Source organism: Myotis brandtii, unplaced genomic scaffold (assembly GCF_000412655.1).
Source record: "Myotis brandtii unplaced genomic scaffold, ASM41265v1 scaffold187, whole genome shotgun sequence".
NCBI classification, from domain to species: domain Eukaryota; kingdom Metazoa; phylum Chordata; class Mammalia; order Chiroptera; family Vespertilionidae; genus Myotis; species Myotis brandtii.
Window position 1 is genome coordinate 2,230,772 of NW_005356944.1, and position 11,486 is coordinate 2,242,257.

The window sequence follows — 11,486 nt, forward strand, 5'->3', positions numbered from 1 at the left end:
AGATCACCTAGTCTAGTCCTGGCAGGTGTGACTCAGAGGATACACATTTTAAAGGGCCTGATGCTGTTGCACTTTGGTTAGTAAACTACAATCTGAGGGCCAGGTCTGGCAGACTGCCTATTTTGGAAAGACAGTTTTATTGGAACACAGCCCTGTCCATTTAGTTCAGCTATTATCTATAATTGCTTTCACAGGAGAAAAGCAAAAATGAGCCTTGTGACAGAGACCATGTCACTCACAAAGCCAAAATATTTTACTATTTGATCCTCCACAGAAAGTCTGCTGACCCTGCCGTAGCGTTTCTCACCTGGGTCATGTGTAACTTCAGGGGAATGCAGCAGTATTCCAGGGGAGAAGCCAAAATAGAAATGCTAAATATAGCATGTCTTCCCAAGGGGCAGTTTAATTCAAATATAAATAATTTCAAGCATCATTTTTATATTAAAATAAATATGAAAATATTATGAAGTAGGGTGTAAATTTTGCATAACTTTCAAAAGTGAAAGACTTTAAAGAAATTCATCTCATGCCTTTCAGGTCAGCACTGCTTCCCTCTACTTCCTCCACGCCCCAATCCCTCACACCTGACCAAGATGCTTGTTTATGTTCCTCCATTCAAAAGGAAACTTGGGTGGAAAAGTTGAGAAATGCTGTTTTTATACAAAGTGGAAGTTTATGTGCCAGCAAATGGTGAGTGGTGGAGATCTGAGGCTTTACATTACCTATGCCAGCAGGTGAGGCAGGCTGTGTCTAAGAGCTCTTACTACCCTACCTCATAGAATCAGACACATGTAGGCTTCTGGCTCACACAGACCTGGGCTTGGATCCTGGCTCTCCAACAAACTACCTTTATGACTCTGGGTAAGTTACTTTACCTAGCCAAGCCTTCATTTCATCAGCTGCAAGATGGCGATTAAAATACATATTTCATAGGTGGCCATGAGGAGTCTAAGAAATCATGCAGGGAAAGTGTTCTGCACAAGGTAACTATTAACATGTTAGCTAAATTTCCAGAATATATGAAGAGTGCTGAAAAATAAAAAAAAAACAAAATGGTCAAAATCAATTGAAAAGTGGGCAGAAGGCATGGGCATTATATCGAAAAGGAAATAAAAATAGCTTTAAATGTATGAAATATGCAACTTCACTCATAAAAGAAATAAGAACACAACTCAAATAAGATGCCATTTTTCACCTACTGATGGTAAAGATTTAAAATTTGATAACATTCTATTGTTGAGAGTGGGGAAAGAAGTATAGTTATACAATATTGATGATAATGCAAGTTGTGGAGGGTAATCAGTAATATCTATCAAAATTATAAAAGCTTATGCTTAGACATAATTACACTTTCAGGAATTTAAACTATATAAATAGTTGCAATCCTAAATAGATGAATGAGGATTTTTAGAGCATTGTTTTTTTTGTTTGTAAATGTCCAATAATAAATAAATAAAAATACACACAGTGGAATACTATATAGCTATCAAAAAGAATAAGGCAGCTTAATGTATATTGATATGGAATGAGCTTGAGGCATGTTACATGAAAAAAGAAAGGAGCAAAACAGAGGTACAGCCCTGGCCGAGTAGCTCAGTTGGTTAGAGCATCGACCTGATACACCAAAATTGAAGGTTCAATCCCTAGTCAGGGCACATACAAGAATCAGCCAATGAATGCATAAATAAGTGAAACAACAAACCAATCTCTTTCTCTTTAAAAAAAAAATAATATATCAATAAAAATAGTTTAAAAAGCAGAGGTACAGAATGCTAGTTATAAATATATGTATAGATAATATATACACATATGCTCATATTTGCATAGGCTATACAATGGCCTATAAGGCCTTACATGACCTAACTTGCCCTTTGGCACCCTGTCATGACCCCTCTGACTCATCTCTCCTCCAGCTCTGCTCCACCTACACTGGCCACCTTGCTTTCTGAGACACCCCACTTACCTGCCTGCCTTAGAGTTTTGCAATGGCCGTCAGGTAAATTGTCCTAAATGGGGTTCACTTCTTCCCCTCCTTCAACCCTTAGCTCAAATCTTCCCTTCACACTGAGACTTATACTGACTACCCTAATTAAAACTATACCCCTCACCCTTTTTTTCCCTCTTATCCTACTCTTTTTCTTTTTTTTTTTCACAGTACTTATCACCTGCTAACATTTTATTATCCAATGTGTTTAGGTTTATGGCTTAAAGCTACGTTTATGGCTTATTGGCTATTTCCCTCCAGTAGAATGTAAACTACAAAGGGTCAGGATCTTTGTTTTGTTCAGTGTTAAAACCAAGCATAAAATAGCTAGTAGGTACTCAATAATTATTTTCTGAATAAGGGAATGGAAAGATACACAAGAAACTGGTAACAGTTGTAACCCCCAGGGTGGGGAACTGAGTTACTAGAGGTAAGGATGGAAAGGAGACTTACTTTTCAGTACATACCCTTGTATACTTTGTACCATATGCTTGTATGAACTGATAAAATTTTAATAAAAAAGTTTATGCTAAAACTGGAAGAAGTGACAATCTGGACTCAACCCTTCACCTGACATATGGTGGTCCAGGTGCAGAGCAGCTAAGTAATTTGCCCAAGGTACGCAACCAGAATTTAAACCCACATCTACTAACTCCAGAGTCCTAGCTCTAACCATTAGGCAACAGAGCCTTTTGATTGGGGGCCCTGTCAGCCCATTTAATGTAGCATGATAGAAATGCCCAGGTATTCTGAAGGTGATGGTTTTCCATTACAATGAACTCCAAGTGATGGACTCAGTTCTTTTGATACATGAGATTTTTGCTGTACAGTGCTTAGCTTGACATAAATGGGGATACTGGCCTTGGGGATTCTTTTATGAGAATTTCACTGTCAAAATAAAGTGTTCATCTCAGTCCCTTGGTAGTTGGAAGCACAATGTTCTTGAACCCTGCACTCCCAAATATTTCTTCTTCCCAAGCAGTCAAGAGGTCTGGATGAGCTGCTGGGTGTTGGGGGTTAAGGGAGGGATTAGCGGTCACTTGGACTAGGAGTATTTCTAGGGGCTATTAAAGGCTTCATGCTGAGCCTCTGGAACATGGCTGACTGGTGGGAGGCTTTCTGGGTCCCAACCAGTTGGTGCATTCGCCGCCGCTGCTGCAGCCAATAAAGCATCTCCACTTTGTCAAGCTTCATCTTGTCCAGGTAGCGCCGCCCCTTGAACGTCACTGGCTCACCAAAGATGACCTCAACCTCCTCTAGGAGCGAAACCAACGGAGCCTCCATTAGATTGAGCTTCCTGTGTAGGTGGTTTCGGATTTGATTCTCCTCCAATAAACGAGTCAGATCCATGCCAGTCTTTTGGAAGAAACGGTTGGGGTCAGAGGCATGTCGCTCAAACCACTCCAGTTTCCCCAGCAATATCTCCCGCAGCTGAATGGGCTGCACGGTCTGCTCCCAAGCACTCAGCAATAAAGGCAGCTGCCTCAGGCGGGCGTTGGAGCTGTACTTGATAGCCATGTCCATCCGGTTCTTGTCAGGAACCTCAAGAATGGACCACAACCGCTGCAGACGCTTCTGCAGACTCGGGATTTTGTGGGGTTCTCCCAGGAGGCTGGCCCTCCTAGTTTCTAGACTGTGCCCCAGCACCGTGTTCCAATCCCATTCTCCTGGCACAAAATCTGGCTCTTCATCTTCTAGCAATGGAGGTGGGTGCTGAAACTTTAGGGACTCTCTGACAGGGGGCACGATCTCCACAGGAACATCCTCTTCATACATTTGGAAGATGACATGGAGGAAATCTGTCTCCTGGTTGGTTAGGTATTTGAAATAGTCACCCAAACACGAGATGTTTTTCAACCAGTTCATTCCTGAGGTCTTCTTTGGCCGTCTCTCCCAACTTTTGCTTACTTGGAACAATGAAAGAGAGGACTGGAAAGTGATTACTCTCTTGGGACAAAGACCAACCAGCTTGGGGTTGATGACACGATGCCGTTTATCTTGATGCAGAAAGGCTGAGGATAGGAACATTGACCAGTCTTTACTGGCTGCTGGCTCAATCAAGGGTCCCTGGTCAAAAGAGAAGTGGTCAAGAGAGACACGGCTCATCAACTCCTTATAGACCTCCCTGATGCTATTACCAATGAAGCGATCAATATCCATTTCCTCGATCTGTTTGGAATCCAGTTCACCAACTAGGTGGTTGTACAGGGCTCCGGTCTCTTCAACGTGGAAGGAATCCAAAAACTTTCTCTTAGAGACCTGTACACCAGCTGCCTGGACCATGATCTGATTTCTCAGCTTCAAAGTAACTGTCACTGGCTGTGGATGAAGTGGAGGGGGTTTGGGGAGCTGGGGGCCCCACTGCCCAGAGGTTTCTTCTTCCTCATTCAACATTCTCTGCAGCTCTTCTATGCGATGTGCTGTGGCTGGGTGGTGGGTCAGGGCCCCCAGGAGCGGGGACACACCTGAGTCCATTGGTGCGTAGCGAGTCCGCTCCAATTTCATGTTCTTCATTATCTGCTTCAGGTCCTCGGCCACCATGTCCTCTACCAGCTCTGGTTTGCTCTCTGCAAACAGGACCAGTGGGGTCAAGGGACGAGGGAGGAGGGGAGGAAGGCCCAATTCATCTGCTAGCTTCCAGCCCTCGCGCAGAGAGGGCATGGACCGGCCCCTATGAAGATGGGCGTAGAGAGGCAAATAGGAGGTGCGCGGAGACCTGCTGGTGACAGCCATCGAATACCGGGGCAGTGACTCAGTCTGTGAGGAAGTGAAGCTTTCTCCCTTCTTTTGCATGGCAGGCAGCCAGCGGAGAGTCTTTTTCTTTAGCTGAGGGATGGACTTTAATTCCTTCACAGGATCGGGTCTGGGCTCACTGAGAAGCTCTCGCGAGCGGCTGAGTTGGATGAGATAGCTCAGGTTGAGGTTGCAGTGTGGTATTTGGGCAGAACTGGCGCCGTGAGGCCTAGGAGGCTTGGAAGCCGCAGGGGGTCCGAAGGGGCGCAGCTGGACTATGCCATCCTGGGCCTGCTGTACTCTCAGCAGGGAGCGGAAGTCGGCGAGCAGGCCACGGTAGACCTCGGGGCTGGTGAGGAAGATTGTGCAATCCCTGGCGAGGTTGGCGGCCAACCGGGTGAGCGTGGCGGATTCAGTGAAGACGTGCGTGGAAGTCGGCATTGTCTTCAGCAGGCGCAGGTAGTGTAAGAAGAGCTGCTCGCAGCTGAGCAGCACGTAAACCAGCACCCGCTTCCGCAGCCTCTGGTTGTTGAAGTGGCTCAGACTAGGTTCGGGGGGAGGCTCCCGCCAGCTGCACTTCAACTCGTCCAGGATGACCTTTCGGAAACGGAGAGGGCCCGCGGGAGGCATCTGCTCCTCCAGCTCGCACCGGGCCAGCCGCTTGGACACCTGGCTGCACAGTGATGCCACGGTCAGCCGTGAGACGGGTAGGGACGGTAGCATTGGGACCTCCTGCGGGAGGCGCTTCGGAGGCTCTGCGTACGTCTTCCTGCTGGGGAAGATCGACAGCGGATGCAGCAACTGGTGATAAAACTGCTGAAGCTCAGGTTCAGGTTTAAAGGGCTCCATTTTAGCGCTGGCGCCGTAAGCTGTCGAGGTAGAGGCGTCCAAACGGTTACTAAGGCAACCAGGGCCCTCATAGCCAGAGTGCGCTTGCGCGGCCAGTGCTCCTCCCCCTCCCCCCGCCTGGAACATTGGAGATGGGAGGGCCTTGCGTGCGCACGCGCCAGGAGGCGGGACAAAGCCTGGCTTCTGAGGCTCCGCCTCCTCGTCGTGCTGCTTGGATTTCCGCTATAGGACTCGAGCTGTTCAGGTCCTCCTGCCAGTGACTGGGTCCGAGATGGCGTCGGACTCGGGGGACCGGGAGACCGCCTGCACGGTGAGGGTCGACGCCTCATGTGGGAGCCTCGCGGGACAGAGAGCCACGACCCCTAGGGGTGATCGTTACCGCGAGAAGGGGAAGGAAGAAGCGGGCACTAGGAGCGGGACCTGGGGACCCGGCTGCAAAGTGCGATAGTAGGAGAGTCCTTGGCTCTACTGTTGGAGGGTGGTGGTCCTGAATTGATCTTGAGTGATAATGAAGGCGCTTGAGGAGGGCTCAGGCGTTTCCCCAGGCCTCTGGGGTGGTTGTAGGGGAGGTAGTGAAACAGGGTCACGCAAGAGGGATTCTCAGCTCTCATCGGCCGGTCCCTGCCGTCCTTGCAGTTGGAGTTCGCCGTGCAGATGACCTGTCAGAGCTGTGTGGACGCAGTGCGCAGGTCCCTGCAAGGGGTGGCAGGTAAGAGCCATACATTTTCTGCGAACCGTCCAGAGGCCTCCGGGAGAGGCAGGCAAATCTCCTTCCTTGAGGCAAGGGAAGGCGCCAAGCGTCAGCTTTGGGTTTGGACAGGCTGCCTGCCAAGCTTTGTGACCTCAAGTCAGTGGTGTAAACTTCTAGCCTCGTTTCCTCCCTCACCGGCCAGAGGAGGACAGTATCACCATCCTGATGTGTGTAAAAGTGAGGGACAGTTTGGTTATTTGTAGGGTTTCCTTTTCACAGAATTGCCCTGCTCCGTTTTTAGAGAAAATTTTCTGAGTTTATTTGAGCCAAACTAATGACATGTGCCAGGGAACAAGGCCTCAAATGCTCCCAGAATTGCCTTGTTCTTGCAGGGGAGGGCGTGTCTGTGTCTGCCTGATCTCTTACAGATGCTGCCTGCTCCCCGGCAGTGTCCAGGATGCTGCAGGGGCTCTGAAGAAGCAGCCGATGAGACCTTTTGGAGCCACAGCCCCAGTATTCCCGTCTCTCACGTGCTGCCTCCTCCCGGTTGCATTTCTCAGTTCTGCCTCCTTTGAGCAGGCACCTTGTCTGTACCACAGCTGTTATTCCCTTCTCTGCCTGATGGTTAACCCAGGCATAGTCTGAGTTCTCCCACAGCCTGTGAGCTCCCTGAGGATGAGGATCAGTACTTTGCCTGACCCTGGCCTCCTCCATGTTGAAAGAATACAGAGGAGGGAAACCAAAGATAAAGGGAAGGCCAGTGGTCAGTAGCATTCAGTTCACAGGGCGCTAGCTGAACATGGCATGAAATGCCTCATTTAACCTGTCTTCTGGCCTGCCCATGGCTCCCCTGGGCTTTACCCTACAGTGCAGCAAACACACTTACTGAGGTCAGAGCAGAATGATTGTCTTTGCTTTGGCAGCATGCATACTAAAATTGGAATAATACAGGGAAAATTTGCATGGCCCTTTAAAAAAAAAAAAAAAAAAAGAACAAGAGCATGATTGTAAGCCCTACAGGTGAGAGCAACATTTAGAGGATTCAAGGGTTCTCTTAGAAGGCTTGGGAGCCCTGAATATCTGAATGAAAGGGAAGCCCCTTGCTTCCTTTTTTGAGTTGGCTTGATGCTCTGCAAAACTCAGCATGTGTCAGAGTTATCCCACAGGCTGGTACTCTCACAGGGGTGACTTTGGGGACTTGGGGGGCAATTGAGACATACTGACTCTTGAACCTGACCCTCGTGGAACACACAGAGCTCCTGCCATCACAGAGGACTGAAGTCAGTGCGTGAGTTACTGAGCAAGCCCCTGGGGAAGTGGCAGCTGCCACAGGAGGGCAGAGGAGGGGGTCCCAACCCAGTTGGAGGCTGGCGGCTGCTTATCAGGTGAGCAGTGTCCAGGTGAAAGTGCTCGGGCTCTGGAGCTAGGCTGCCTGGGATGCATTCCAGTTCCACAGTTTACTACAATGTGACTGTGAGCAAGTTTCTTAATTTCTCGGTGCCTCAGTTTCCTCATCTGTAACAGGAGGATAATAGTAATCAGCTCACAGGGTTACTTGAGTGTGGAAGGAGTTACTACAGGTGAAGTACGAAAAAGCCCACAGTGCATGCTCAGTCCATGTTAGCTCTCATGATGATGGTTCTGGAACCCTTTCTTATGTATGTATGAGCTTTATTGAAATGTACTTCACATGTCACAAAATCACCATTTAAAGTATACAGTCCAGTGGTTTTTAGTATACCCACAGAATTGTGCAACCATCACCACTATCAATTATATTTCATCACCTCATGAAGAAACTGAACCCTTTAGCACCGCCTTCCTATGCTCCTACCCCCTAATCTCCCTCCTGTCCTTATAGATTTACCTATTCTGGACATTTCCTCCAGAATGGTATCATCTAATATGTGGCCTTTTATGACTGGCTTTCTCATAACAGTGTTTCCAAGGTTCATCCATGTTGTGGTGCATAGTACTTCGTTCCTTTATATGGCTGAACAGGATTCCACTGTATAGAAATACCACATTTTTTATCCATTCATCAGTGGATGGGCATTTGGATTGTTTTCACCTTTGGCTATTATGAATAATGCTGCTCTGATAGCCTAGTTTTATAAAAAACATTTTTTAAAAATTTTGTATGGCCCTGGCCGGTTTGACTCAGTGGATAGAGCATCGGCCTGCAGACTGAAGGGTCCCCGGTTCGATTCTGATCAAAGGCATGTACCTTGATTGCAGGCACATCCCCAGTTGGGGGTGTGCAGGAGGCAGCTGATCGATGTTTCTCTCTCATCAATGTTTCTAATTATCCCTCTCCCTTCCTCTCTGTAAAAAAATCAATAAAATATATTTTAAAAAATTATGTATGTTTCAAAAGTTATAGATAACGCCCGACATGTAATAAGGACTCACAACAGTCCTGGGATTGGTGACATTATCCTCACTTTCTTTATAAAGAAACAGCCTTAGAGAGGTTAAGGGCCTTACACAGCTAGAAGGCAACTTCCGGGCCTGCCTCCAGCCATGGGAGGTTGGTGAAGATGGGGATGGGAGTCACCCTCTGCTTCTCTCCTCCCTGTTCCCAGCACAGGGGTGCCAGCCCTCTGCTGCCCTCTGCCCCTCCTTTCCTCCCAGGTGTCCAGAGTGTAGAGGTGCAGTTGGAGAACCAGATGGTCCTGGTGCAGACCACCCTGCCCAGCCAGGAGGTGCAGGCCCTCTTAGAAGGAACGGGGCGGCAGGCGGTACTCAAGGGCATGGGCACGGGCCTATTGCGTGAGTAACTACTGTGGTCTTGGCCTTGCCTTTCTGGGAGGGAGGTGGCCAGGGATTGGTATAAATCTAACCATAGGATTTTGTGGCTTTGGGTTGGAGAGACTTTGGAGAAGGTGTGAAAGTTATGTGGGGCTCTCTCCAGGCCCTTGCCCAGCTGATGAAGAGGTGGGTCTGGGTGAGGTGGCAAACCAACCCAGGTGTCTAATACCTTGCAGAGAATCTGGGGGCAGCAGTGGCCATTCTAGGGGGCCCTGGCCCTGTGCAGGGTGTGGTGCGCTTCCTACAGCTGACCCCTGAGCGCTGCCTCATTGAGGGAACCATTGATGGCCTGGAGCCTGGGCCACACGGACTCCATGTCCATCAGTTTGGGGACCTCACAAGGAACTGCAACAGGTAAGTTGTCTGTAACTTCCCTTACGGCATCCTCATCCTACCAGTTGTGTACTCACTATGTGCAGGGGACTATATTCAGCCCTTTACACACACTTTCATACTTGGTCCTCATAAGTACTCTGTGAAGCATATGCACACAGGCCCATTCTACAGATGAGGAAACTGAGGATCAAAGAGGTTAAATGATTTGTCAAAGGCCCCAGAGCATGTAAATAGTAGAGTGGGGATTTGAACCAAAATCTCACCTTGATGGTCCTGCTCATAGCCACCTTACTGTCTCTAAGATGGAAGGTGACTCCTGGACACGGTGACTCCCTGTGTCATGGTGTTCGTCATACTATTAGTAGTTGACTCATTTGTGTCTCCCTTAGAAGCTTATTGAGGGCAGGACCAATGTTCGATTCTTCTTAGTACCCTCAACCCAAAGCTTGGCATAAAGTGAGCCTGTTTGTTGAATGAATGTATGCATGCATGAATGAATGAAGGAAAGACAGAAACAAATGTAGTTAAAGTAAGAGGATGGATCGTCTGGCCTGTGAGCTGCTGTTTCACTGCCTACCTGCTACCTTTTCTTCTCAGCTGTGGGGACCACTTTAACCCTGATGGAACATCTCATGGGGGCCCTCAGGACTCTGACCGGGTAAGTGTCCAGCTCTGTGAGGCTTAGGCTGAGACAGAGCCCAAGGTCCCCAGAGACAGGCAAGCAGCCCTCGGGGCCTTTGAGTAGGATGCCTTTTTGGGGTCCTTTCCCTTCACCTTGTTCCAGTTAGGAGCATTTGTGACACTTTCTGTCAGTGGAGGGGCGACCACTGAGTGCTCTGGTTGCAGCAGAGTGAGAATCCTGCTGGAGGCCCCGGGAGCCCAGAGCAAGCCCCTGGTGCAGCCCTAAGAGCATGGGCAGTGGGAAAGCTTCCTGGGGAAGTGACGGTGTAGAAGTTGAAGGTTTTACCTAAACTGGACAGGCCATTCCCCAGTGCTCCAACTCCTGGTCTCAGAGTTCCGTTTTTCACCAGAGAAGTGTTTTTCTCAGCGATAGTGAGTCACGTGTTGCCTTAATGATGTTTGCCCTATTTGAGTACTGCTTGTTCCGTTAGTTACTCAATGTTTTGATTTAAGTTAACTCATTGTTTTTCTTTAGGTAAATTTGGTTATTTTTAGTGCTTTAGTCTGTCACAGAGTTTCAAACATATTCTAAAGTAGAGAAACTCGCCCTAGCAGGTTTGGCTCGGTGGATAGAGTGTCGGCCTGCGGACTGAAGGGTCCCAGGTTTTATTCCGGTCGAGGGCATGTACCTTGGTTGCGGGCACCTCCCCAGTAGGGAGTGTGCAGAAGGCAGCTGATCAATGTTTCTCTCTCATCGATGTTTCTAACTCTCTATTTCTCTCCTTTCCTCTCTGTGAAAAAATCAATAAAATATATTTAAAAAAATAAATAAATAAAGTAGAGAAACTACTGTCCTGAACCGGCAGGTCCCTTTTCCCAGCTTCAGCAGTCACCACCTCATGGCCAGTCCTGTTTCGTCTACACCCTGGCCCTTCACCATTATTTTGAATCAAAGCAAGACATAATGAAGGTAGATTGATTTTTTAACGAGACACTTGATAATTGCCACAGAGAATGAAAAACCAGTCCTCCCAGCCTTAATAGGAGGATCGCTGTAGAAATAAATCAGTTCAGGCTTAAACCGAGTTCTGTGTCCTGCCAGGGACTGAGGTCCCTTTATCTTTGTTCAAGTGATTAGCAAATGTTAGAGAGGTGTAAAAGGCCTGTGAACACCAAATGGAAACTTTGTCCTGGATGTCAAACAAGTGATTTAATGTTTCCTAAAGCCCTGTCCTCACACACCTAATGCCACCCACTTCACTTCCTGCGTTGTGTGTTCCCCCATGCGGGTTTCAGTACCAGGCAAGCTCTGGGTCCTGGTCCTGGGAGCTGAGGACTCCTCTTCACCCCCCACCCCCCAGGACCTTCTGCCACAAAAAACATGGTGTGTGTTTATAATTCATGTAACTGATTTTTTTTTTTACTTTTGACAGCTGTCACATTTCTTATGGTAAAAAGTTT

At 47.9% G+C, this 11,486-nt stretch overlaps 2 protein-coding genes across 2 annotated transcripts in view; one reads left to right on the plus strand and one right to left on the minus strand.

Annotated features, from left to right (window-relative positions):
* Positions 1-2,690: 2,690 nt before the first annotated feature.
* CCDC87 (coiled-coil domain containing 87) lies at positions 2,691-5,673 on the minus strand. The gene has a single exon (XM_005864288.2). The coding sequence runs from the start codon at positions 5,564-5,566 to the stop codon at positions 3,014-3,016; it is 2,553 nt and encodes an 850-aa protein (XP_005864350.1). The 5' UTR covers positions 5,567-5,673; the 3' UTR covers positions 2,691-3,013.
* An 80-nt stretch (positions 5,674-5,753) lies between these two features.
* The window catches only part of CCS (copper chaperone for superoxide dismutase), a 9,005-nt gene continuing 3,272 nt past the window's right edge, over positions 5,754-11,486 (plus strand). The window contains exons 1-5 of the mRNA XM_005864289.2: positions 5,754-5,876; positions 6,203-6,275; positions 8,892-9,029; positions 9,245-9,422; positions 10,002-10,062. Coding sequence (XP_005864351.1) covers positions 5,838-5,876; positions 6,203-6,275; positions 8,892-9,029; positions 9,245-9,422; positions 10,002-10,062 — 489 coding nt within the window. The 5' untranslated portion in view covers positions 5,754-5,837. The remainder of the gene's footprint in view (positions 5,877-6,202; positions 6,276-8,891; positions 9,030-9,244; positions 9,423-10,001; positions 10,063-11,486) is intronic.

Coding starts and splice junctions, on each gene's coding strand:
- CCDC87 (XM_005864288.2), bottom strand. CDS start 5,566: ATGGAGCCCTTTAAACCTGAACCTGAGCTTCAGCAGTTTTATCACCAG.